The sequence below is a fragment of the Cnephaeus nilssonii genome (assembly GCF_951640355.1).
Source record: "Cnephaeus nilssonii genome assembly, chromosome: 13".
NCBI lineage: Eukaryota > Metazoa > Chordata > Mammalia > Chiroptera > Vespertilionidae > Cnephaeus > Cnephaeus nilssonii.
The window spans coordinates 21830626-21855534 of record NC_137084.1 but is presented as its reverse complement, the minus strand read 5'-3'; the positions used below and the strand labels follow the sequence as shown (position 1 = coordinate 21855534).

Here is a 24909-nt window from a genome sequence, read left to right as displayed (position 1 = left end):
TAACAAAAAATTTCTCTAACTTAAAATGACTGGATACCCCATGCTTCTTAATATTTTCCCACCTTCCACATAGTCCTACCTTAGCAACATCTAAAAAGCAGCTGCCCTTAGTGCCCATAGTTTGCTCCAATGTCCTTATGAAAACTGCTGTGGCTCTGTTTACAAATCTTTGTGTCTGTGGTCAATCAGAATAGTCTGAGACTGTAGAACAGGGTTTCTCAACCTTGGCAAGTATTGACATTCCTTTGTTCTTTGTTGTGGAAATGTCATGGACATTGTGGAATGTTTACCAGCATCGCTGGCCTCTACCCTCTAGATGCCAGTAGCATTTTCCCAGTTGGGACAACCAAAAATGTCTCCAGGCATTAACCTGACTTATGGTTTCTCTGTATTTTACGTTTTTATATTCATGATTAATTTGCCTTTTCATTACCATGTCCCTCATTGAATTTACTCATAAACCAGGTATCATAGAGGACAGCTCAGAGTAGAAAGAAGCAAAAAAGCCATAGGCTTAGTGCATTACTATGCATTGGCTTCAGAATTATAGATATTGGAGACTGAAAAAGACCTTAAAAATTATTAACTCTAACCATCCATTTCATTTACTGTTTATTCATTCACCAAATAAGTTCTAAGTGCCCACCACATAGTCCCTGCTAGAAACACTGCACAGAGAAGACCTCAGAGAGCTCTTGGCCTGTTTGGAAAGACAGGAAAGGAAAAGAACACACAATGTGGCATGTGCTAAGTCAGAGGTGTGCCCAGGGTATTGGGGGAGCATGGAGTAGGGCACCTGCCACAGCTTGAGGTGGTCAAAAAAGGTTCTTCAAAGGAAGAACATGAGATAGGACTTGAAGGATACATTGAGTGGGCAAGAGAGAGAGAGCATACTCCAGGTAGAGGATACTAGGTAGGTGAAGTATGATGGAACATTGAGGGGAGATGACACAGAGTGGTGTAGGGGTCCAAAATGAACCACCCCAAGATGTGCCCCAGTGGTATGCAGATTACTTTGAGCTAAAGGCAACTTTAGCTTCAGGCTCAGGAGAAACTTCTGTGTGCCCACCCTTAACTATTTAGAAGAATTTGAATAAAAGGCTTTGCTCATAATAAGAGATTATCAGAGATAACTGCTTTTGACATATCTATAGAGCAGGGCAACCTTCTATTTACTAAATGTTATTATCATGCAAAGACCCTTTGAAGCCCCCATGGTACAGTACCTCATCCCTAGTTCAGGATGTCTTATATATACCTCAATCCCCCTTTCTATCTCAGAACCTCTTATGTATGCAAGGTGTATGAACCTCTGACTCTCTTAAATATGTGGGGTTCCCGTGTGCATAATATTAAATTTGATTTTCTCTTATTAATCTGCCTCCTGTTGATTTAATTATTCAGCCAGCCATAAAGAACCAGAGGGAAAGTGAAATTTCCCCCCTTCCTCACAGTGGCCATGGAGCAAGGAAGGTGGGAAGTAGCCAGATCAGAGCCATGTGCACAATACTGGGAAGTCCCACACCTCCCTAAGCAGGCCAATACATCTTTTGGACAGGGGAGGCTATTGGAAAAATCTTTCTTATGTTATGGCAAAATCCATTTCCCTATGAAACAAAACTATTGAGAACAGTGAGGAAAAGGACAGGTCTTCTACAGCAGCATGTCTCGACCTGCTGGAGAACCAGGACACCAGGAGACTCTTGTGCACATCACAGCTCTAAGGACTTCACCTTCATATGAAGAAATGTGGTTGAGGGCAGACAACAAGGGTAAGCATGATTACTTCCAAAGATGAGGAGAAAAACAGAATCTGATACTTCCATGCCAACACTGAGAGCCTGAGGATGCTCAGCAAAGACCTGGGTAGATTTTAGTCCTGGTGAGGAAGAGGAGTAATCTCAGAGGCTGGGAGAGGGTGGAAGGTAGAGTAATCAAATGTGGGGACTGTAGGGCATGTGGGGGAGGAAGGCAGGATGACTATTAAAAAAGAAACGGTGTCATCTAAATGCACTTTGATCTTCTAGGAAAGCATACTAGCCATAGCTAACAAATGCTTTCTACACCTCTGTGTTTCCTTAACTTTCAAATCTTGAAACCCTGGCTTCCCTTCCAGGACTGAAACTATCTGATACTTTTGTTAAGAATTACAAAACAGCCTCCCCACCAATGCCCCACGGTGGAATTAGCTCCACACTCCCTCAGCTGTGCACTACAGTGAGCAGTGCTGAGCCTTCCCAAAGGTCACAGGATCTCCTTTCTTACGGCCCACCCTCACTTTCAATAATAGTTAATAAGCATCTACTATATGCAAAGATTTAGGAGAGAGAATGGGCAAGAAAAGGCATTCCTGAGAGGATGTGGGAAGGCTAAAAATCTCAGATCTATAGGTTCCTGGGAGAATCATTTATACCAGCACTCCACTTCTGACCATTGTCTGGTCTCAGACAAGCATTAGCATAACCATTAGCCTCTCTGCAATGTAATTATTCTTGGGCTGGCTTACTCTGGCCCCCTGCCAAAGGGAAACATTCACAAATCTACATATGAATTTGGGGTAGGGGATATTTAATATACTCCTAAAAGTCCACTCACTGTTTGCAGGCCTGCAGGCTGCTCTAATGAGGTCTATCCCCTCCCCTCTCACCACCAACTCCTTGGGATATGGATGGTTCACCATGGTACTATTTCATTGGTTCTTCATTCACCCATTGAACAACATTTGCTGGGCGTCTAAGAACTGCCAGGCCCTGCACTGGAAAATGATCGTGAATAAGGCAGCTATGGTTTCTTTCCTAAGTAAACTTGGTCTAGAGGAAACAAGAGACATTTATTTCACCAGCAATTACCAATCTGATTACAAAAAGGGACACTGAGAATGCAAGGGGTGCTTATCCTTATCAGTGGGAGCTTCCACAGACAGTGGGACCAAACACAATGCCTACCTGTGCATGAATCTCAACAACAGGAAGCTTGGAGTTTGTTCCCCTTTGGAGAATTCTTGGATTTCTACCCCATTGACAGTACTCTAAGCAAAGGCTCTATGCTTAACACACCCAACTGCCAAAGAAGGGGTCCTAGTCTCACCTTATTACCTCATCCCCTCCTTTAAATTTGCTAGCCACACCTAATGGGTTCCAAAGCAATAAGGACCAGATTTATGCCAGTTTCCCTCTCTCAGGCATTTCTCTCTAGAAAGTTAAAAGCCCATTGGGTAAGGATGGGGTTGGGGGCTACAGTCTAGTGAAGTTCTAATGCTTAACAAAACCTTGGAAAGTACTTTCCTGATACCATTGTATTTTAACCTAGTTATAAATAACTGGAAAGGAGCGATGGGAAAGCCAAATATTATAGGCATCCATTTGTGCAGCTTTGCCAAGAAGCATGCCCAGAAAAGTCTAGGGAAGGTACTTACTTGTCAGTCACATCTGGGAACAGGTCATTGGCCAGAATAGGTGTGGCCACTACAAGCACAGGAAAACTTTAGATATTTTTTAAAAATATGTTTTAATTGATTTTTATAGAGGGAGGAAGAGAGAGAAAGAAAACATCGATGAGAGAAAAACATCAGCATCAATGGGCTGCCTCTACACGCCCTCTACTGGGGATCCAGGCCACAACTAGGAATCAAACCAGTGACCTCCTGGCGCATAGGTCAAAGCTCAACCAGGGAACCGCACTGGCTGGGCAGATTTAAGATTCTTAATCTCCTAAACACAGGAGTTCTCTCTCTTGTTGGCGTTTGACTCCTGACCTGTGGAACTCTCATACTTCTGCTCTTTTGCATTCGCCTACATGGCTCACGGCCATGTGGACCACACATAATGGACTGGCGGACTGCACCCAGCCCAATGCCAAACCAGACCCAGCCTCACCATGAAACAGAAACTCTGGACACTGGGTTTGCTTCAAGCTCTCCGGAATCCCCAGCTGCACCTCTTTGAGGACTGGTTTAAGAGAAATGGGTCTTCACAAATCCAGGGATGTAATTCCATGCAAATAAAAATGACTCCTCCTCCGAAAATTCTTTTTCTTAAGATATCCTAAGGACCCCATTCCCACTAGCAATAGAGAAAGACCGTCCACGCATTTCCGATAGCATCCCCACCCGGTCACATCCCAGCTGCTCAGGGACTGCCAGGTCCCCTTGCCTGTTCACAAGCTTACTCTCCTACAGCAAACAGAGAACACCAGGCTCCAACCATAATTTATATTTTATTATGAAAAATCCACATCCCAGTTTATTTTCATGATTTTGTTTACAACCAAGTCATAGAAAAGATAAAGTACCTTGCAACTTGGTTCTGTGTTAGAAGGTCTATTAAAATACCATTACATTTCCTTAGTCTACCTCAAAAAAGAAAAAAAAAAAGCCTCTCATAAAATTAAATAAATCTGGGTGCTCCTTGATTAGTAAGTTTCTACTTTGCATGTATCAGGCCAAAAAAAAAAAAAAGAGAGAGAGAGAAAGAAAAGAAAAAAGGAAAAAAAGAAAGAAAGAATATGTTGCCTTCTTCTGGCACACAAAACAGCAGCAAACTTGCAACTCCAAATCTACAAGCTTCTTAAAAATTTTATTTTTTAAAATGCATTCTCTGGTAGTTGGATAAGCACTTGAAAACACATTCATGCTGTCAAGTAGCTTTAATGACATTAAATATGAACAAGCCAGTCATTTCATGGGTGTAAGATGAACATATAAAAGATAAATGCTCTGACAGTAAGAAAACATACTGCTATATTCAATTATATCATCTGCTCAAAGTACAATTGCTTCTATGTTTGGTAAATAGATTAAATCCAGGTCACATTCCTGTGTTCAACTGAGTTTCTAGTCACTCCCTTTTCTCTAAATACTTGTGTTCTTTGTTTTTGCACGTTCTTAAGTGTCATCATTTATTGCTATAGGCATGATGGCTATATTTAAGTAATAATGACAGTGGTTGTCATTAGATTTTAACCCAGTAACACTAGTCTGACATATCATTTGAAGTATGTCTTCAATTCAAATTTGATTAAAATTACATACGTTCTATCTATTGTGTCAATCAAAATGTTGTCAATCTTCTGCTGAACTTTTCTATGAACTTTCTTGAAATAAGTTATGGCAGCTAAAAGTTAAGGTTACCCTTGGGCCATAAACATTTTTTAAAATATAACTCTTGGAGCCTTGACTGGGTGGCTCAGTTGGTTGGAGTGTTATCCCGTACACCACAAAGGTTGTCAGTTCAATCCTGGTCGTGGCACATACAGGAAACATACGATGGATGTTCCTCTCTCACATTGATGTCTCTCTCTCTCCACCCCCTCTCTCTTAAATCAATGAACATATCCCCAGGTGAGGATTTAAAAAAATAACTCGTGGAATAGAGCAGAGCAAGGGCATTTGGGGTTCCTTTTATAAAAGGACTTGATTCTGACTTCCACCCCAGAAAAAATTACTGAGGCAAAAACCACAATACAGTGAGAGTTCAAAGGCTCTGATTCAGATTTTCATACTATGCTGTACACACAAGTGCTTGGCAGACATTTTAATTGAGTTGTATGCGTTTTTAAAATCTCAGACGAACCAAATACCTTTGGTAGTAAAAATAGGTACTTGTGACAATGTGTATGAAAAGCTGGTGGAAATACAATGGTTGCAGACACCTATTATACACAGTATGCTTCTACATACATCATCTTATTTACTCCTCATAATAACGCCATGAGTTGTATAGTTTTAGGCTCAATCTCTGGATGAGGAAACTGAGGCCTAGAGATGTTACGTGAATTGCCCAACTTCTCACTGTAGTTTGCTTCCTTGGCAGTGATGAAGAAAGTAGAGACAAATGCTGTTCACTGTTGTTTTTTCCTGAACCTGCCAGCTATTCTGGGAAGGTCAGAGTGAACATAAGATTCTGATTAATGGCCTTGGGATCTTAATATGCTTATAAAATGCTATTGTCTGTATTTTCTTTAGACGAGGGATTTAGAGACATTTCATTTTCAAATAATTTATATATTTTTTAGAAAAACAAGACAATATCCAATAATCCTTTAATTATCTGTTTTACAGGACATTGAAGCACAGACCAACCTGTACAGGGTCACATAACAGATACTAGAATCTTGTGAGATTTTCAAGTCTAGTGCTCTTTGCACTAAATAATAATGCATTTCTCATGTCTCTCCTAAAAGATGTCTGAAAACATCAAAAACAAATAGTTGGAAAGGCAAAACCCTCTGAAACAGTAACTGTAAATATATATAAATGAGTTCCCAGGTAAAATAACAAGCAGGGTAGACAGACAAGGCTGTAAAAGATTTTACTAAAAGGTTACTGCAAATGCCTGCTTCATTCTTTAAAATGCCTCCTTGTTTCTAGGACATTGCTTGTTCTCATGATAGCACCCTTTTTAATTCCTTTATAACATTTTCACTATCAGTAAATACCTTACATAGTTCTTTATATACTTACTGTCTACTACTCTCTCCTTTCACCTCACTAGAAGCTGAGCTGTAAGAGACCTTTGTTGTGTTCACACCGTATCCTTAGGTTTGGTGCAACATCAGGCACATTGTAGGAACTCAATAAATGTTTGTTGAGAAAATGATTGAATAAATAAATGAGCTCTTTCTAACTATCCTTCTGCCTCCTTGGACATGGAAGCATAATTTTTTTTATCTCCCACACAATCTTTCAGCTCTAGACAGGGAGATATTCTCTCTGTCCACTCTTACCCATGCAGCAAACAATTCAAGGTAATAAAGACAACATTTATAATCTTTCTGAGTTAATATCGTAGTGAGAATTAAAATTTATCAGGTTTCTTTACAGCCGTGACAGAAAGACCTTACCCCAAATCCTAAATCAGATGTGTGGTTCTATGAATAGAAGTTTTTGGATTTAAAAATGTTCATGTGGTGCATATATCCTAATGGTGCAAATATCATATATTATGTAATACTCCCAGCAAGGTCCAGGGTAGCAGCCCATAATTAAACAGATGAACATCGAAAATTTAGATATTTCTCAATGATTTGATATTTTGACAATATAAGGAGATGCTACCTCATGTATGTTCTTGACTTTCCTATTCTTTAAAGACTTTTTTTTTTGGAAGGGGGGGGTCTATCGTTTGACATTATCTTTATATCCATATCTATTATAACAAGGATACTCTACATACTTATTTACAGATTTAAAACTTTGGAAATCAGGAAATACAAAAATATACACCTATACTTTTACCCTCATTTGTAGAAATAATAGAAGCATGTGCTATCTCAGAAGAAAATGTTTTCTCTAAATAATGTCACTTTCCTGCTTTGGAGTATAGGCAGTTAAGTGGGAGATAAAATGGACTGACAAATAACCTCACCTAATCCATATGCTGTTCAAACAACATGATAACAGAAAATTCGGGAAAGCCCACTCTACCTCCTGCTGCGTCTGCTCAAATTAAGCAGTAGTCACTTTCCAGGTGAGCACCAGGAAGGCCAGTACCAGCCTTCACAGGACTAACGCAGCCATGGGTGTCGGCAGCACTGTGGCATTGTCTGGAGACCAGAAGCAAGAACAGCACTTGGCGATGTGATGTGCATAGTGGGCACTTCTTGAAACTTGTGCTTTTTTATTTTTTTTTTAATCCTCACCCAAGGTTATTTTTCCATTGATTTTTAGAGCCAGGGAAAGACAGACAGAAATATTGATGTGAGAGAAACACATTGATTGGTTGCCTCCTGCACATGCCCTGACTAGGGCCAGGGCTGGGGAGGAGCCTGCAACCAAGGTACGTGCCCTTGACTGGAATCAAACCTGGGACCCTTTGGTCCGCAGGCCAATGCTCTATCCACTGAGCCAAACCAGGTAGGGTGAAACTTGTGCTTTTTACACAACCATTTACAAATCAACAAATCCAGGAGACAGAATAGGAGAGAATATAATGCGTGAATCCAGGTTCATTAAACTAATGCATTTTTTTGAAAAACAAAATATGACAGAACATTTCATTATTGTCGCAGATATGAGAAAAAGTGTTATGCTGCTATTTATAATGTGTCCTGTGTGTCATGGAATTGAACTATTTCCAAATCATCAATAATTAAAATGATGAGAATCCATCATTTCACTGACATTTATTTCTACATGAAAAGATGGCCTGTTTTAAATGTGCTCACACATATTCTTGTCAATCACAAGCTGTCACAGCAAATTATTTCACTTTGTAGATCACATGACAACAAAGAATCTCTCAGTTTAAATTTAGATCTTAGGTGTAATATCTAGAACTCTTTTCATGGATTTTTTTCCCTGTGACTACATCTTCACAATACAGTATGTAAAATATGTAAAATGTTATTCATAATACTCAGTTACACTTCTGGTTAACAAAACCCAGGACTTAAATGAATCACTGTAAGTGATAACTCTAAAGCCAAATGGTAGAATAGAACAGATAAGAGAGAATGAAATAGGGGGAAAAGGAGACATATGTACTACTATTTGTAATACTTTAAACAATAAAATAGATTTTTAAAAAGACAGAATGAAAATATAAAACTAAAAAAAAAAAATTTCTAAACAATCAGAGCTCTATACATTGGAAGTTAGACCTAATGGATTAGGGCTAAGCTGGGTTTTTTCCCCTCATCTTCATTAAGACATTTAAGCAGCTTCAGGGCATGAACCGTTTCTTATGCTAGGTTTGCACTGCCTAGCAGTTATAAAGCAACTGAACTCTTATAAACCCCATGAATCTGATGCAAGAATTTTCACTGTGCCCCATTAAGCAGAAGATTCAAGAAACAGAATACCTAACCTGCATGCCCATAAATCTGAAAACTTTAAAGTGTCTTTTCAAACAATTCGTTAACTACATCTTCACAATTCTAGCAGAATCATTAATAAATTTTAGACTCTTCAAATGCCAGAATTGTTAAGACCTAATAAGGCAGTTGACTATCATCAACTTTCTTTGTAAAATATTGCTATTTTTCCCCATACATGACTAATCTTTTTTGCTTAAGTATTCAACTCCAAAATGCAAGAATTATCCTAATATTGCATTTCAACAGGGAATCCTTCCTGTCAGTTTTGACCTTGGGCTGACCTCTATATACAAGCTTTGTGTTTTGAGGTATGTGATGAATAGCTTTCTATTAAATCCAGTGCCACTGGTTGTCAACAGTGATGCTCAAAAGAGGTAGTAAAGTAGTTTAAAAATCAGAGATGTTCTCTAAGTGAGGTAATTAAATATTACATCTAGGCCAAAAACAATCAGAGGTGTTGTGTACATATTTTTCTACCTTAGCAAATCTGGAAATAGGTTGAAGAAAGACAATTTTCATTATCTACATTGCTTTTCCAAATAATAAAAACAACAACAAAGTATAGCAATATAATTGCCAAAATATACATAGGCTTATTTGGCCTTCCTGTGCCAGAAATGAAGTAAATTTTCCTTTCCTATCACTTTGATGAATAATGTTCTCAGTTTTAAGGATTTATGACTTATTTACCCAGTTTGCGGTCCTTAAAGACCAGGGCTTCTATCCCTATGCAAGGACTCTACAGATAGTAGATACTTAATAAATATTAAACTTAGATTAAATTGAATTCAAAATTGGAAATGAAAGAATAATCATAAAAAAGAAATCAGACTATGAACTCTTCTTCTCACCTGTCTCTGATCTACCCTAGTACCTGGCACATAATATGCTATCAATGAATGTTGGCTGAATGATTGAAAATCAGTATATTGAAATAATAATTACCAGTTGCTGACTCTAATGTCTGATTAATTGTATATAAAGTATTCATGCTCATTTAGAAAGATAAAAGAGTAACACCCAATTCTGGTAACTGCTTTACCCCTGTTTACCTTTAGAATGTGTGCTTTTCCAACTTCTGAGAATGCCCCCTTACCCTAAATTCATCTACCACCTTCATAACTATTCATGCATGTTTTATTTTTTATGGTACATTCAGGACAACAAGTCGGCAAATTATCTATAAGATTTATCTTTAAGACACATGCAAGAAAGGTAATTTTAACTTGATTTGAGAAAGTGTATGTGACATGAAATATGTATATATATGTATGACATATATACATATATATGAAATCTCCCCACACCTCTCTCAAATTATCTAAATTAAGTTATACATATACATTATCATACATATATACACACATATGTATAATATTTATTTACATTTATATTCTTAATGTTCTGAAAGCAATCAAAATGCTGGTCTTTAGGCTTATCTATGAACTTAGATGAGTGGTTTTTTCCCCATTCTACTTATCCTAAGTCTTTTTAATGGACATGTGATATGCTAGTCTGTGTCCAAGCTCACCTACCATTTCTTTTCTCAAAAGACAAGGCACATCTGCCACCTGCTCTACTCCGTGTCCCAGCAACAACTGTCGAGCAGCATAAAGATTGATTATCAGTCAAAAACCATTGCACAACACCAGATTTTGGTGGGTTAAGCTTGCTGATCCAGCAAGAGATGGTGTGAAATTTTCAGGAGTGTGTGCCAACATTTTGGTGCTAAAAGAACAGCAGTGCATGTCACAGTGAAACACAGCCAAAGATATGCAGACAAAGCAGAGAAGTTTTTGTTCTGGACTTGGCTTTAAAAAGGATAAAAGAGAAAACAAAAAGTAGGGGGAAATTAGTTTGTACATTTAAAAATTATCCACCAAGCTTAGTCATGTGTGTAACATTGGTATTTTAAGCATACATGTCCAGGAAATTTTCTAAGAAGCTTAGATGTAAGTAATTTTTATATATCTCTTCTGCAATACCATTATTATAAGAAAGGCAAGTATTCTTTATTAATAAAAATAATCAAGGATCTTAAGAAAGTACTAATTATATAAATACTTGAATATAAAAAACTCAGAAACATTTATCTACAAAGACTCATGTTTATATGCAAGCCGATGATTAATGAATACAAAATAAAGGCAGCCATATTTAAAGTTAAAACAAAATTAGAAAATAATATGGGTCTCCACTATTGTATAGGTAATTTTTACTGAGTATTGTAGCAACAAGTTTCTTTACAAGGACCAAATTACCTTAAACTTTCTATTGAATTCAATAAATTATTTCCTGATGATCAAGCATTATGAAAGAGACAGAAATCTTAGTATTATTTTATATGATAACATTAATAAAGAATTTTCACCACTTCATCTGTAATCAACTCGAGAGTTACTTTCCTTCTACTTACGCAATTACTGCCTAGACTTGCCTTTGGCTCATCAGCTTTTTAGCAGTTGCAAGGAAAAAAAACCCACACACCACAACTTTTAATAAGATAGAAAAAGCATAAGGGAGCACAGCAAGCAGTTAGATACATTGAATTTGTATGGCAAAGCTGTGTCATTTAAATGTGATTACCACATATAGGACTTAATAACAGACTTGGATATGGTATTTGGATATGGACTATCTGGAAGAATATTCTTAGATAGCAGTACTTTCATTTATCTCTTAAAATGTATTCTTTACCACTAAAGAAGGAAAAATGTTTTTAGTTTAGAAAATCTAAATGCACATTTCTAAAAAAGATCTTATCAAAAAATAGCTCTAAAATATGTTTCTGTTTATATTTCATATATAATTTATATTATGGTAATTTATATTATGTATATAAGCATATATACATTTCAAGGTAAAAAGTCAAGCTGTAGCATTTACCTTATGAAAAATGTTATTAGGAAAATTATATGTATATAAGAATTATGTGTTCATTACTGGCCACACTTTCATAATTATGTTAATGCCATCTGAAGAAAGACCAACAGTGTAAATGAATAAGTGATACTTGAAACTGTGAACTATTTTCTAAGAGAATAAATCTAATGAATTATGTCTGTTGGGTGTCACAGAAACTAAACAGTAAATTCAATAATCTCTGATTTAATTTATTATATTTTCACCATTTAACCTCCTGCAGGCTCCCTAATGTCTATTCAGATCTATATTAAATTAAGCACCAATGCTAATGAAGGGCAATAAACGTGGCTGTCAGTGGATTTTTCTTTCATTAACCACATTATCCTCTTACTGAGCTGTAAATGCGTAAACATTAGTTTTGTTAAACCATGCAAAAAAGACAGGATGAAAATCATTTTTTAATTGCATCCCTCAAGCCATTTACTGTATGTGGAGGTAGGGTTTTCTTTTCTTTTTTACCTTTAATTTTTTTGAATGGATCTAAAAAGGGCTCTCCCATTGAAACATAAACGTCAGCTTCATGGGGTATGTCTTCGGGTTTGAGGGCTTCAGAGCCATCTGCCAGGAACACTCGTCGTGCGGCCATGTTCAGATGCAGCTTCTCCGTGCAGTCCTCCAGCAACTGGGAGAAAGCAAGAGGTAAGAGAGAGTGATTCACAAAAGGAGAGTTACACATTTCCGTGGGACAAAACATGCTTCCAATCAAAACAGAAACTTGAGGCAATTGCCAGAGTTAACTTGAATAACTCCACCAGTGTATTTTCTAGCAGTTGAAAATATACGAATAAAAGATAAATTACAGCACTAAGAATATTTAATAACTGTCTAATTTTAGTCCTTAAATATCCTGTCGGTTAAATGTTTTTATAACTCTGCAAGATGTAAAGTCATCACATGTGTTTCACTAAATGTATTTCACTATTTATATGTTGGTGAAACAGGAAAGAAATGTCTGTGAGTTTTATGTACAATATACATAAGTAATTTACAGATTCGTATTACTAAAAAGAACATTTTGGCAGAATAAATGTCATTTTTCTCCACTTTTACATTTTAAAGTGAGTAAGGGAAGAAATGAAGCAATGAAACTTTTGAATACTAGTTACCAAGGAGATGGTTGGTACAGCAACTTTGGCAAAGACTGTTCTAGATCCATTTTTGTAAGCTGTTACTCTAATCACTCTGGGTGGAAGCTTATGTCTTTGAGAGATTCTGTGCCAATTCTGGGCCGACTGAAAGTTTAAAGAAGAGAACTCTGCAACTCTGAAGAGAAAAAAACAAGTAAAAATAGATGCATGTTAATTAGTAAAAACATTCAAAACCATATTATCCTGGATATTTTTTAAGCTCTAATGACTATAAGTATTCTTCAAAAAACTTTTTATAGGATATAGCTGTATATAACTACTTAAATATTTAAAAATACTTAATACAGGATAAGTTTGCCAAAACTGTTCATGGGACAGTTTATCTCAGAATAAATGATTTCTATCATTTTACTTATAAAACATCACACTTGTTTTTAAAAATTATATTTTTATATTAATTATGTTCTGATAGAAAGCATAAAATAGCAATCTGGTCTTACTATCATAAAATACCTAGTGGCAAAATTTTTCTTTTTAAGTTTTCATATTTATCAAAGTTCTTTGATTTATTTTAAAAGATTTCAAATTCAAGTACATCATGAAAACATATTTTAATCTAAAGTTAATTCTAATTGCTTTCATTTCAAATTGTTTGGAGGAAGTAAAATAAGATTTCTAAGTTTTGTCTTCAGTCAAAACCAATATCAATCTTATTATTTTCTCAGCAAAAGCATGTAATTGACTAAAACGTCAAATTTTTTCCTTCAGAGTTCTGTAACTAACCCTGTTAATTCTTAATGCTACAGAAGGCAAGGTAAACATTTTAAAATAAAAACTTGAGGGAAATTAAAATAACAATATATCCCTCTATTCAAACCTATGAAAACAATGGTTGCATCAATTTTTTTTATTTTATTTTTATTTTACAAACATTTTATCCTATCCACAAACTCTTAGGTTAAAAGTTTATTACAAACTATGTAAAATACACAAGATAGTTTTATAATAAGTTCATTGCAATTTAATTTTATTTTGGAATATTGGTTAAATACCAAAAGCATGCATTTCTATTTTTAAACAAATACCTGGTAAGCAAAGATCTATCATGGTCCTAGACTGATTTTGTTTTCAATATTTTTTTAGAGTTTCATAGTATCCAGGTTGAAGTGCATTTCATGTTTTCCACAAGTGGAATTAGCCACTTTCTACCCTTATGCTTTCAAAGAAAAACAACAACACAGAAACAAAACCCTAGCGCTAGAGATGTGCTACATTTTAATGTCTGAAATAACCAGTTGAAGCATTATGAATTCTGCTCAAAGGGAAAAGCTTCAACAGTTGGTTAAAAAGAAGAGAGCACAGCTTTGATTACCTCGGTTGACCCGCCAGAGCACTGACAGGTCTGTTTCTCTTGGATGCTGATATAAAACAGGAATTGTTGTTCCTGTTTGATTTGTAGCTATCCGGGTCTGATATTTCACCATGGCTATGATCTGATACTGTTTGATGTGTGGAGCAATTTTGAAGTCCTGACCCTTCTGATATTGCTGCTGAAAGCAACAGTCTGTTGGGGCCAAACTGAGGCTGCAAGTAATCTTCAGTAGTTTTAATAACTGCTTTTGCCTGGGATGACATAAACTCCCTGGAAGAAACAATGCATGGAAGAATACAGTGAAGTGATTTATATTCACTTATTAACAACTACCACATAATAACTAGTTTTGTGCTATGTGCTAGACAACATACTACACACTTAGCCATTATTTTGCTTATCGTAATCCTTACAATATTCCTGGGAAGTAGGTACTATTTTTATGCCTATTTTCCAGATTTAAGAAATTGTGGCTCTGAGAGGCTAATTCGCCCAAGCTCAAATAATTATTTAGTTGGCAGGGAGAAAATGAACCCAAGTGGATCCTAGGACAAAACCCACATTCAGCCCTGGCCAGTGGGTTCAGTGGTTAGAGCGCTGGCCCGCCAACCAGTCTCCAGTTTGATTTCTGGTCAAGGGCATGTACCTGGGTTGCAGGTTCCAACCCCAGCCCACAGTCAGGGTGCAGGAGGCAACCAACACATTGATCTCTCTCTCTCTCTCTCTCTCTCTCTCTTTCTCTCTCGCTCTCTCTCTCTCTCTCTCTCTCCTTCTCTCTCCACCCCCTCCCTCCCTTCTACTCTCTCTAAAAATCAATGGAAAAATATCTTCTGGTGAGGATTAAAAAGAAAACACTCATATGCATAACCATTAAATGTACTTACATACTTAAAGAAGAAAGCTATGTAACCCTTGAAACAATGTTAGTAAAATTTTTAAGTTCTTAGATTAATTTCTTAAACACTAGCACTCTGCTAAGTATTAGGAAATACAAACGTTAAGGAGATGTGGTTCCTACCCTGAGAAAGTTGCAAACTAAACCCTAATGAAGAAAGAATATATGTTAAATAAACTGCTTAAACTCCTTGAAGACAAACTTATATAGGCTGGAATAAAGTTGGGAAAGGCTTCACAGCAGACCTGAGATTAAGGTGACTAACTCATCCTGGTTTGGTACTGAAAGTCACACATCCTGAGGGTTTCAGGTAATACAGCTTATTACCAGAATACTCAGAAAGTTAGGAAAGTAAATCTACTCCAGAACGGCACAAGAGTACTAGAAAACCTTTCATTGCTTCCTAAGATACTCTAGTCACATAAGAACAACTCTAGTAGACTGCCACATTTTTGGCTCAGAAACCTCACCTCTTCCTCTTCCTCTAACATAACCATTATTTCCTATCATTATTTCCAATGATTTTAGGAAATGGTCATTTTTTTAAAAATAATAACCTCTCTTTGCGTTCACATATTGATGAGGTTTTCTACCACATGCTGGAATTTGACCTAATTTTATAACACAGATTTTATTCTTAACATTCTACAGTCTTACTACAAGTCTATGCTACGTCTCTACTGTAAATCTTTCATTATATCTGTAAATAATTCATATATACACAGACTTCAAGTAGTTTCTTCCTCAGTAAGATTTCTATGCTACCCTTGTATATAGGAATATACTTCCTTGCTGTGCACTGATATCTGCCCTGGAAGACCTGATAGCTGGAATCACTATATCTCATTCATTATTTCCATCTAAAATGCTGGGCCTCTTGGCATTTGTATGTCCTCTTTGGAGAAGTGTCTATTCAGGTCCTCCACCCATTTTTTAATTGGATTGTGTGTCTTCCTTTTGTTGAGTTGTATGAGTATTTTATATATTTTGGAAATTAACCCCTTATCACTGTATCATTGGCAAATATGTTCTCCCATATAGTGGGTTCCCTTTTCTTTTCTTTTTTCTTTTTTAAATCCTCACCTAAGGATATTTATCCATTGATTTTTATAGAGAGTGGAAGAGAGAGGGAAAGATAGAGAAAAATATCGATGAGAAGGAAACACATTGATTGCTTGCTTACTGCACAAGCCCTAAACAAGGCCTGGGCCAGGGAGGAGCCTGCAACCAAGGTACATGGCCTTGACTGGAATTGAACCTGGGACCCTTCGGTCTTCAGGCTTACACTCTATCAACTGAGCCACACCAGGTAGGGTCCTTTTCAGTTTGATGCTGGTTTATTTTGCTGTGCAAATAGCTTTATAGTTTGATGTAGTCCCATTTTTGCAGACTGGTGCAGCCACTATGAAAAACAGTGTGGAGTTTCCTCAAAAAATAAAAAATGAAACTGCTATTTGACTCAGTGATCCCACTTCTAGGAATATATCTTAAGAATCCTGAAAACCAACCAGAAAGAATTAGGCACCTTATGTTCATAGCAGCATTATTTACAACAGCTAAGATTTAGAAACAGTAACCATCAATACATGAGTGGAGAAAATAAAAAGCTGTGATACATTTAAACCATGGAATACTATGCAGCTGTAACAAAGAAGGATCACTTATCCTTTGAAACAGCATGGAGGGACCTGGAGAGTATTATGCTAAGCTAAATAAGCCAATCAGAGAAAGACAAATATCACATGATCTCACTTATATGTATTATCTAATGAACAAAAAAACTGACGAATAAAATAGAACCAGTGGCATGGAAACATGGAACAGACTGACAAATCTCAGAGGAAAGGGGGTGGGAATCGATTAACCAAAAAAATTATATGCATTTATGCACTGCCCATGGACACAGACTAAAGGGTGGTGAAGGATTGGGGTGGGGTGGGAACCAGGTGGAGGGGTGCAGTGGAAGAAAAAGGGGACATCTATAGTACTCTCAATAATAAAAATTCAAGAGTGAAATAAAAAGCTAGACCTCAATTTCTTTCAAATATTCCAATTCATCACTGTGTTATTGGCATAAAAGCATTCTTTTTCAGCCTGAAAACTAAATGCCACTATATAGTAGGATGACACATGAACATCAATCACATTACTTCAAAAATATATCTTTTAAAAATTATCTATCAATTACCTGTCTATCTATATTAGTTTTCTATTGCTGTGCAATAAATTAGCACAAACTTAGTGACTTAAAACAGCATCTGTTCATTCCTGCACAGTTTTCATGTATCAGAAGTCTGGGCAATGCTTAGCTATACCCTTTGCTCAGGATTTCAAAATGCTGAAATCAAGGCGCCAGCTGGGGCTACAGTTTGATCTGTTGCTCAGGGTCTTTTTCCAAGCTCTTTCAGGTTTTGTCAGACTTTAGTTCCTTACTGCTACAGAACTCATAGTGACTATCATTTTTGAAGCCAATAGCAATTCACTTACCTCTCTGACTCTTCTGACTCTGATCTCTGAATTGTCATTTAAGAGTTGATCTGATTAGGTCAGGCCCATCCAGAATAATCTCCCATTTGGTTAACTAAAAAACAACTGATTATGTACCTTAACCACAATAGCAAAAATCTCCTTTGTTGAATCTGGAGGGAGATCATCTATGAGGAGGCTATCCGGAGGAGCAAGGGGTCCCAGCCGCACACCAGACAACCCAGCTCAGGGTCCCCAGAGCTGGGGGAAAAAATCCCTACAGGCAGTAAGAACTATGGGATGTAAAAACCAATATGGATTGGGGCTCAGTGACACAGAGGCTGCTGGACACCCAGCTGTTCCCCTTAAAAGGCCGGCACCATGAACTAAACTTACAAGGTCCCGCTTCCTCTGAGCTCCAGCACCAGGTGAGGCTCTAGGAAACACAGACACAAACAAGGAGGAACTGGATTGTCTGGCATCAGGGCAGGAACTTGGGGGTGGATTTCTCCCAGATGGAGGTGCTCTCAGGGATCATTGTTCTTATGCTGGAACCTTCCCAGTCGCAGGGCTCACTGGCAGCCATTTCTGTTTGCTCTGCCCTGCTGATTCCTTAAGACCCAGCCGCATCCAATTTACAACCCCACCCAAGTTGTGTGCACCAGCTTTATCATATTAATGGCCTGTCCTTGCTCAGGCTAAAATCTCTCAAACAACTGCAGCTGGGTCAGGGAGCCCCAAACCTATCAATAAAAGGCCCAAGACCTGGCACCACCACCAGTCTCCCTTGCTTCATAGCTGGGTCTCATCTGGGCACTTCCAAACCTGATACAAAGAAGAGGAATCTGCATATCTCTCTGTAGCTCCTGCTTGGTGGCCACAGGCAGTGGCTGACTTTGCACCTCCCTGGAGACCCAAGAGCCAGTGTGCCCAGTGGTCAGTGTTAGACCATACCAGATTACAACTCTATACATCCATAAGCAACACACTCAAGGGGCAGACTCAGTGAACACCTAAGCCCCACTGAAGCAAGTCCTGCTCCATAGGGGTATCTCCTGCACAGCAGTTCTTCCACTATAGTCAAAGCTGGTTCTCACAGCCAATTGGCCTGGAGGTCAATTCCTCCCAGTGACACCAACAGCAATCAAGTCTCAACTATAACAAGACTGCTCACAATCCACAAAGGGATGCACATAGAGTGCCCAGCTCAGGTGACTGGGAGACCTACTACACAAGGCCACTCTACCAACTCAAGGACATAGCAACTCTACCCAATACATAGAAACAAAATGTGGAGACAAAGAAACATGCCACAAATGAAAGAAATGGAAGAAAGCAAAGTATTGGATATAGTATTCAAAACCATGGTTATAAGGTTACTCAAGAATCTGCTAGAAACCTCCAAAAAATGGAAAAGGACCAGTCAGAAATTAAGCATACACTGACTGAAATAAAGAATATACAGGGATTCAACAGTAGATTAAAGGATTCTGAGAATCAAATCAACGATTTGAAATATGAGGAAGCAAAAACCACCCAACCAGAAGAGCAAAAAGAAAAGGAATCCAAAAATATGAAGACAGTGTAAGGAGCCTCTGGGACAACTTCAAGCGTACCAACATTATGGGGGTGCCAGAAGAAGAGAGAGAGCAAGATATTGAAAACCTATTTGAAGAAATAATGACAGAAAACTTCCCCTACCTGGTGAAAGAAATAGACTTACAAGTCCAGGAAACACAAAGAGTCCCAAACAAGAGGAATCCAAAGAAGACCAAACCAGAACACATCATAATTAAAATGCCAAGGGCTTAAGACAAAGAGAGAATCTTAAAAGCAGCAAGAGAAAAGCAGTTAGTTACCTACAAAGGAATGCCCATAGGACTGTTAGCTGATTTCTTAACAGAAAGTATGCAGAGACCAGAAGGGAGTGGCAAAAAATATTCAAATGTTGAATAGCAAGGACCTATAACCAAGATTACTCTACCCAGCAAAGCTATCATTCAGAATTGAAGGACAGATAAAGAGTTTCACAGATAAGAAAAAGCTAAAGGAGTTCATCACCACCAAACCAGTATTAATATGAAATGTTGAAGCATATTCTTTAAGAAGAAGAAAAAGAAAAAGATCAAAAATATGAACAACAAAATGGCAACAGATACATACCTAACAACAACTGAATCTAAAAATCAAAATAAACAAATAAGAAATCAAATGAACAGAATAAACTGGTAAATAAAATAGAATCAGAGGCATGGAAATGAACAAACTGCTGATTCTCAGAGGGAGGGGGATTGGGAAGAGATTAAACAAAGATCTTATATGCATATATGCATTACCTATGGACACAGACAATAGGGTGGTGAAGGCCTGGGGTGGGATGGTAACTGGGTTGAGGGGGGTAAGGCGGGGGGAAAGAGGGACATCTGTAATACTCTTAAAAATAAATATTAAAAAATAAATCTCCTTTGTCATTTAATGTAAACTGATCATGGGAATGACCTGCCATCATATTCACAATCCCACCCACACTCAAGAAGAGAGAATTATACCAGGTATATACTATATACCAGGGGGTAGGAATCTTGGAGACCATATTAAATTTCTGCCTATCATACTAGCCATTTATTTACCCAGGTTTTATGATCCATTTTTTAGATAATGGATAATAAGATTTAGATCCAGATATTTTATTTTCTGGATAATTCTAATTTAATCACTTAAGATTAAATTTTGACATCATCCAAGATATTTAATGGAATGTGCCACAAATGCTGATGGGAAAATCCAAAGTGGAACTTGAAAAATGCTTTGAGATTATACATTATTTTAAAGGGGGTTGAGGGAGGCATTCACTTGGATGTAAATGTTCTGGTATGTTTTAAAAAAACATCTACATTACTGCTGAGATAGTTTACAGTCAGTTATTGAGAAAAAAAGATGTTTTCTTTTAGCAATTTGAATAATTTATTAGAAATTAGATAATAAAAAAGATCAAAGAACAAATGTGGTTATGTGAGTTTATATGCTTAGGGGAAGATGAATTAAAACACCAAAATTTAACCTTGAATCGGTGTGAGTAAAAACTATCATTTAATTAAAATTTATCAAACTTTAGGCAAATAAATCTTTTTTAAAAATATATTTTATTGATTTTTTAACGGAGAGGAAGGGAGAGGGATAGAGAGTTAGAAACATCGATGAGAGAGAAACATCGATCAGCTGCCTCCTGCACACCCCCCACTGGGGATGTACCCACAACCGAGGTATATGCCCTTGACCGGAATCGAACCTGGGACCCTTCAGTCCACAGGCTGACGCTCTATCCACTTAGCCAAACCGGTTAGAGCGGCAAATAAATCTTTTAGACAACTTCTACATATGATACAATGGATATGATAAATCACAAAATTATAAAAGCATATTAATAAATTAATTAAGCCTTTATTCTTTTCTCAAACAGTACTGTACCTCATCTACATGTCGGCTTTCCACTATAACCAAACAGATTATCAGGGACAGATCTTATACATTGTGGAATTTACAAGCCCCTTGATAACCCAGGCTAGTATTTAATTATGCTTTACTCTTTGATTTTTATTTAATCTAATTTATAATTTTTGCTTCACAAAGCAATAACCAAGTAAAGATGTGAGGTCTAAAAGCATAAGAAAATATACTCAGGGAGCAATATAGATACAGCAGATAAAATAGACTGTGATTAGATTTAAGGGTATGCCTCTAATTTTGACAGGGGCAATTTTTCTTCTCATTTCCTTGGCTTTTACAGCATTAGTGAATTTTAATGGATTTTTATAGCGATTTGAGTAAAACTCCTAATAAAGTCATACTTGTTGATCTCATCTTCAAGGACTTCTACCAATTGCTGTTGCTCGTTGCTCCCTGTAATATCCCTCAGCTATAACTGCACCTCATTGCCTTCCATAGTTCTTATCTGTATGCTTTATTGCCAATGGTGTTCACTCAACAGATCTGTACCCATTATTGTACATCTTTCAGTAAAGTAAATATTTAATAAATGTTAACCTGAACTCAGTGCTTATGTTTTCTAGAAACCTCTTTCATAATTGTCTAGTAGAAGAGATAAATGTTAAACAAATGGTCACACATATAAATTTATAATTACTGTGAAGGAAAAGTCCTGGTTCTATAAGGGAAAAAATCAGGGGTTAGGGGTATAGAGAAGGATTTAACAAAACTGTTCAAGTTGATAAGACACATAAAAGGAGTTAACCCCACCAGACCTCGTCAATCCTTATTCTAAATCATTCTGCCCAAGTCCTGTGTATGAACTGATATACTGATTGGCATACTGATATGTTTGCTTTGTGATTTCAGATGATTTCATATCCCATTCTGCAAGAATAAGATCCTTGTTTTACATATTTTTCACTTCCACAGGAACTCAACCAGATTGATATGCAGGAATTATTCTTTGATAATTATGCCATAGTGTAAAAATGCAACTGATAAGAAACAAACACAATTTATGAAATAAAATATGCTAAAGCTCAAGCCAAGAGTTATGCTCATTTTATCTCAGTCATTTCCCTGAATTTCCTTAGATGAAAACAGTCAACTACATTTGAGTATTCAACCTCTTTACATGCTCATGGAAAGTACCCCCTGATCAGCTCCAGGGGAGGAATCCTTAATGGTCTAACACTAATGATGGTAACTTCATTTCCCTTGCAGGCTATGTAATCAACTTCTGATTCCATTTTGGCCAATGGGACATGCGAGAAGTCTTCTGGGGAGTTTGTTTTGTTTTGTTTTTTGCCATAATGAAAAAGAGATGTAAATGATCAAACATTGATCTTCTTATTGGACATTGTTGCGTGAACCTGTGATGAGCTATCTTGTGAGTAGGAAGAATCAAAACCAATGATCTAACCAATATTCTGAGGATGGCAGTGGGAAAGTTACAAAGGGCCATGCTCTTTGATAACATGCCGAACCACTGAACTTAACCCTAGAATTGCCCTGCCTCTGAAGTTCCTGTTATGTGAGATAATGACTATTCCTCATTTTAATAGTCAGTTTCAGTTTCCTATTACTTTCTAATAGTAGCCTAACTTACACAATCAACTTTCTAATCATGGTTGCTTTACTTTTAGCTTTATTCAAAATCTACAAATTTTGAATACTTTTATAATGAGTTAAAATATAAACTAATATGGTATTTTCTAAAAATTCTACCTTACTTAATAAGAAATATCTCACCGGAAATGTCAGAATAAACATAAAATGACATAGAATTTTGTTAATTTTCTTCCTTTCTGAAGCAGAAAGCATCTTTGGTGAGTTTACATTTCTATGACAGTAATCTGCATGGGGCTAATAATTCTATTCATCAGTAGAAAGTGTGGCTACTTTGACAGAACATGGCTCAATAACAACCATGCAGCTCTAAGTTATCACACAGTTTGGATGTGAATGCAACAGCAGGATAATGACAGTTGCCAAGGATTTGTACTTGCTGTCGCTTCATACCAGTGTTGCCTGTCAAAGTGTCTCTTTTTCTTATACAGAAGCCATAGAATTTTTATGGATAGCAATTACTTACAATATACAATGAAGTACATCAAATCTAACAACCACTCTTTAGCCCGTCATTATTTGGTAGTCTCTTTGTTAAATGTAGTCAACCATTTTCATCTAAATTATTTATTTATACTGTATATTTGACAAGCATATATTTCTCGCTTTATATTTTTATAGCATTTAAACCTTCCTAAAGAGTTATTTTTTAATACTGTTATTTTAAAAACTTATCTTTATCCTATTACCATTCTAATGATAATTAAACTCTCTAATTGAAATAAATACAAATAAGAAAATGTAAACATAAAGAAAAATGACCCTAAGTACATTTAAGAACAAAGCATCATCTTAAAATACTGGAATACAATCAATAAGAGAAATAACCCCACATATGTGTGATGAACGGAAACTTGTATAAAATCTCTGGAGAACATAAAGCACAGAGATTTCATTAAACTTCATCCTACCCTTTCCCAAACTTGATGAAATTAATAACCTCTAAAGATATAAATAACATTCTACAACTGTTAGATAAAATGTATTTTAAACATCATAGAAAGTTAATAATAAAAGTGAATAATTCACACACATTTTATTTTCAACACTAGAAGAAACTATAATTCTAGTTTGGCCTAGAAATGTTGGTAGGGGTATCCCAATTGATATGTCAGGATATAAATCAGCCCACCCACAGGAAAAAAAAAATACATCTCTGTGTGCAAAAGTGCAATGGAATAAAAATAAGGTATATTTGAAATCTAAAACTGGGGGAGGTTTATAGATATTATATATCACTTTTCCAGAGGAAATTAAAATTTTCAAAAAGAAACAATTAGTCTTTTGACATTTTTAAAGGAAATAATGTGTGAATGTTTAGATCTGTAAAATCTAAAAAAGCGTAATTGGTTGGGTAATGGGGGCTGAACACAGTGGAGGTGCTGCCTTGCTTCATTCACTATTGCTGTCCCCCTTTATTTCTTTCTGCTGTCCATTCCATGGAAACACCTGACAGCTCATCGTTGGAATACTGAAATTAGGCGATATAACCAAGTGTTTATATTTTAAAAAAGACTCTAAGACCCATTTCAATTAAAAATAACCAGAATAACTAAAATGACATATAAAGTGAGTGAATGAATTAGGCACAGTTAGTCTCATTGGAAGCAAGATTACTAGTAAAAGGATGTAATGAGCCCGGCCAGCGTTGCTCAGTGGTTTATCATCGACTTATGAACCAGGAGGTCACAGTTTGACCCTGACCAGGTTGTGGGCTGGATCCCCACTGTGGGACATGCAGGAGGCAGCTGACCAATGATTCTCTCTCATCATTGATGTTTCTATCTCTCTCACTCTCCCTTCCTGTCTGAAATCAATACAATATATATTTTTAAAAATAGGATGTAATGGATAAAAATCTATGAAATTGCATGATCATCAGCTAAAAATCATTAAAACAAAATATTTTATATGTGAGATAGAGATGTTTTTTATAACATTCTCTTTATTTAATTTATTTTTTCATATATTTGTATTGATTTCAGAGTGGAAGGGAGAGGGGAAGAGAGATAGAAACATCAATGACAAGAGAGAATCATTGATCGGCTGCCTCCTGCATGCCCCCTACTAGGGATTGAGCCCAAAACCTGGGTATGTGCCCTGACTGGAATCAAACTGTGACCTCCTGGTTCATAGGTCGATGCTCAAACACTGAACCACACCAACCAGGCCATTATCTTAATTTTAAAATGCTATTTTATTTGAAAATCTTCCACACATCATTTGAAGAC

General features: G+C 36.7%; 1 protein-coding gene across 1 annotated transcript in view; it reads right to left on the bottom strand.

Moving 5' to 3' along the window:
- DCDC1 (doublecortin domain containing 1) overlaps positions 1 to 24909 on the bottom strand; it is a gene marked incomplete at its 3' end in the record, with an annotated part of 318067 nt that overhangs the window by 269438 nt on the left and 23720 nt on the right. The window contains exons 3-5 of the mRNA XM_079788060.1: positions 14200 to 14469; positions 12846 to 13002; positions 12199 to 12361 (exon numbers count right to left, since the gene is read on the bottom strand). Coding sequence (XP_079644186.1) covers positions 12199 to 12361; positions 12846 to 13002; positions 14200 to 14469 — 590 coding nt within the window. The remainder of the gene's footprint in view (positions 1 to 12198; positions 12362 to 12845; positions 13003 to 14199; positions 14470 to 24909) is intronic.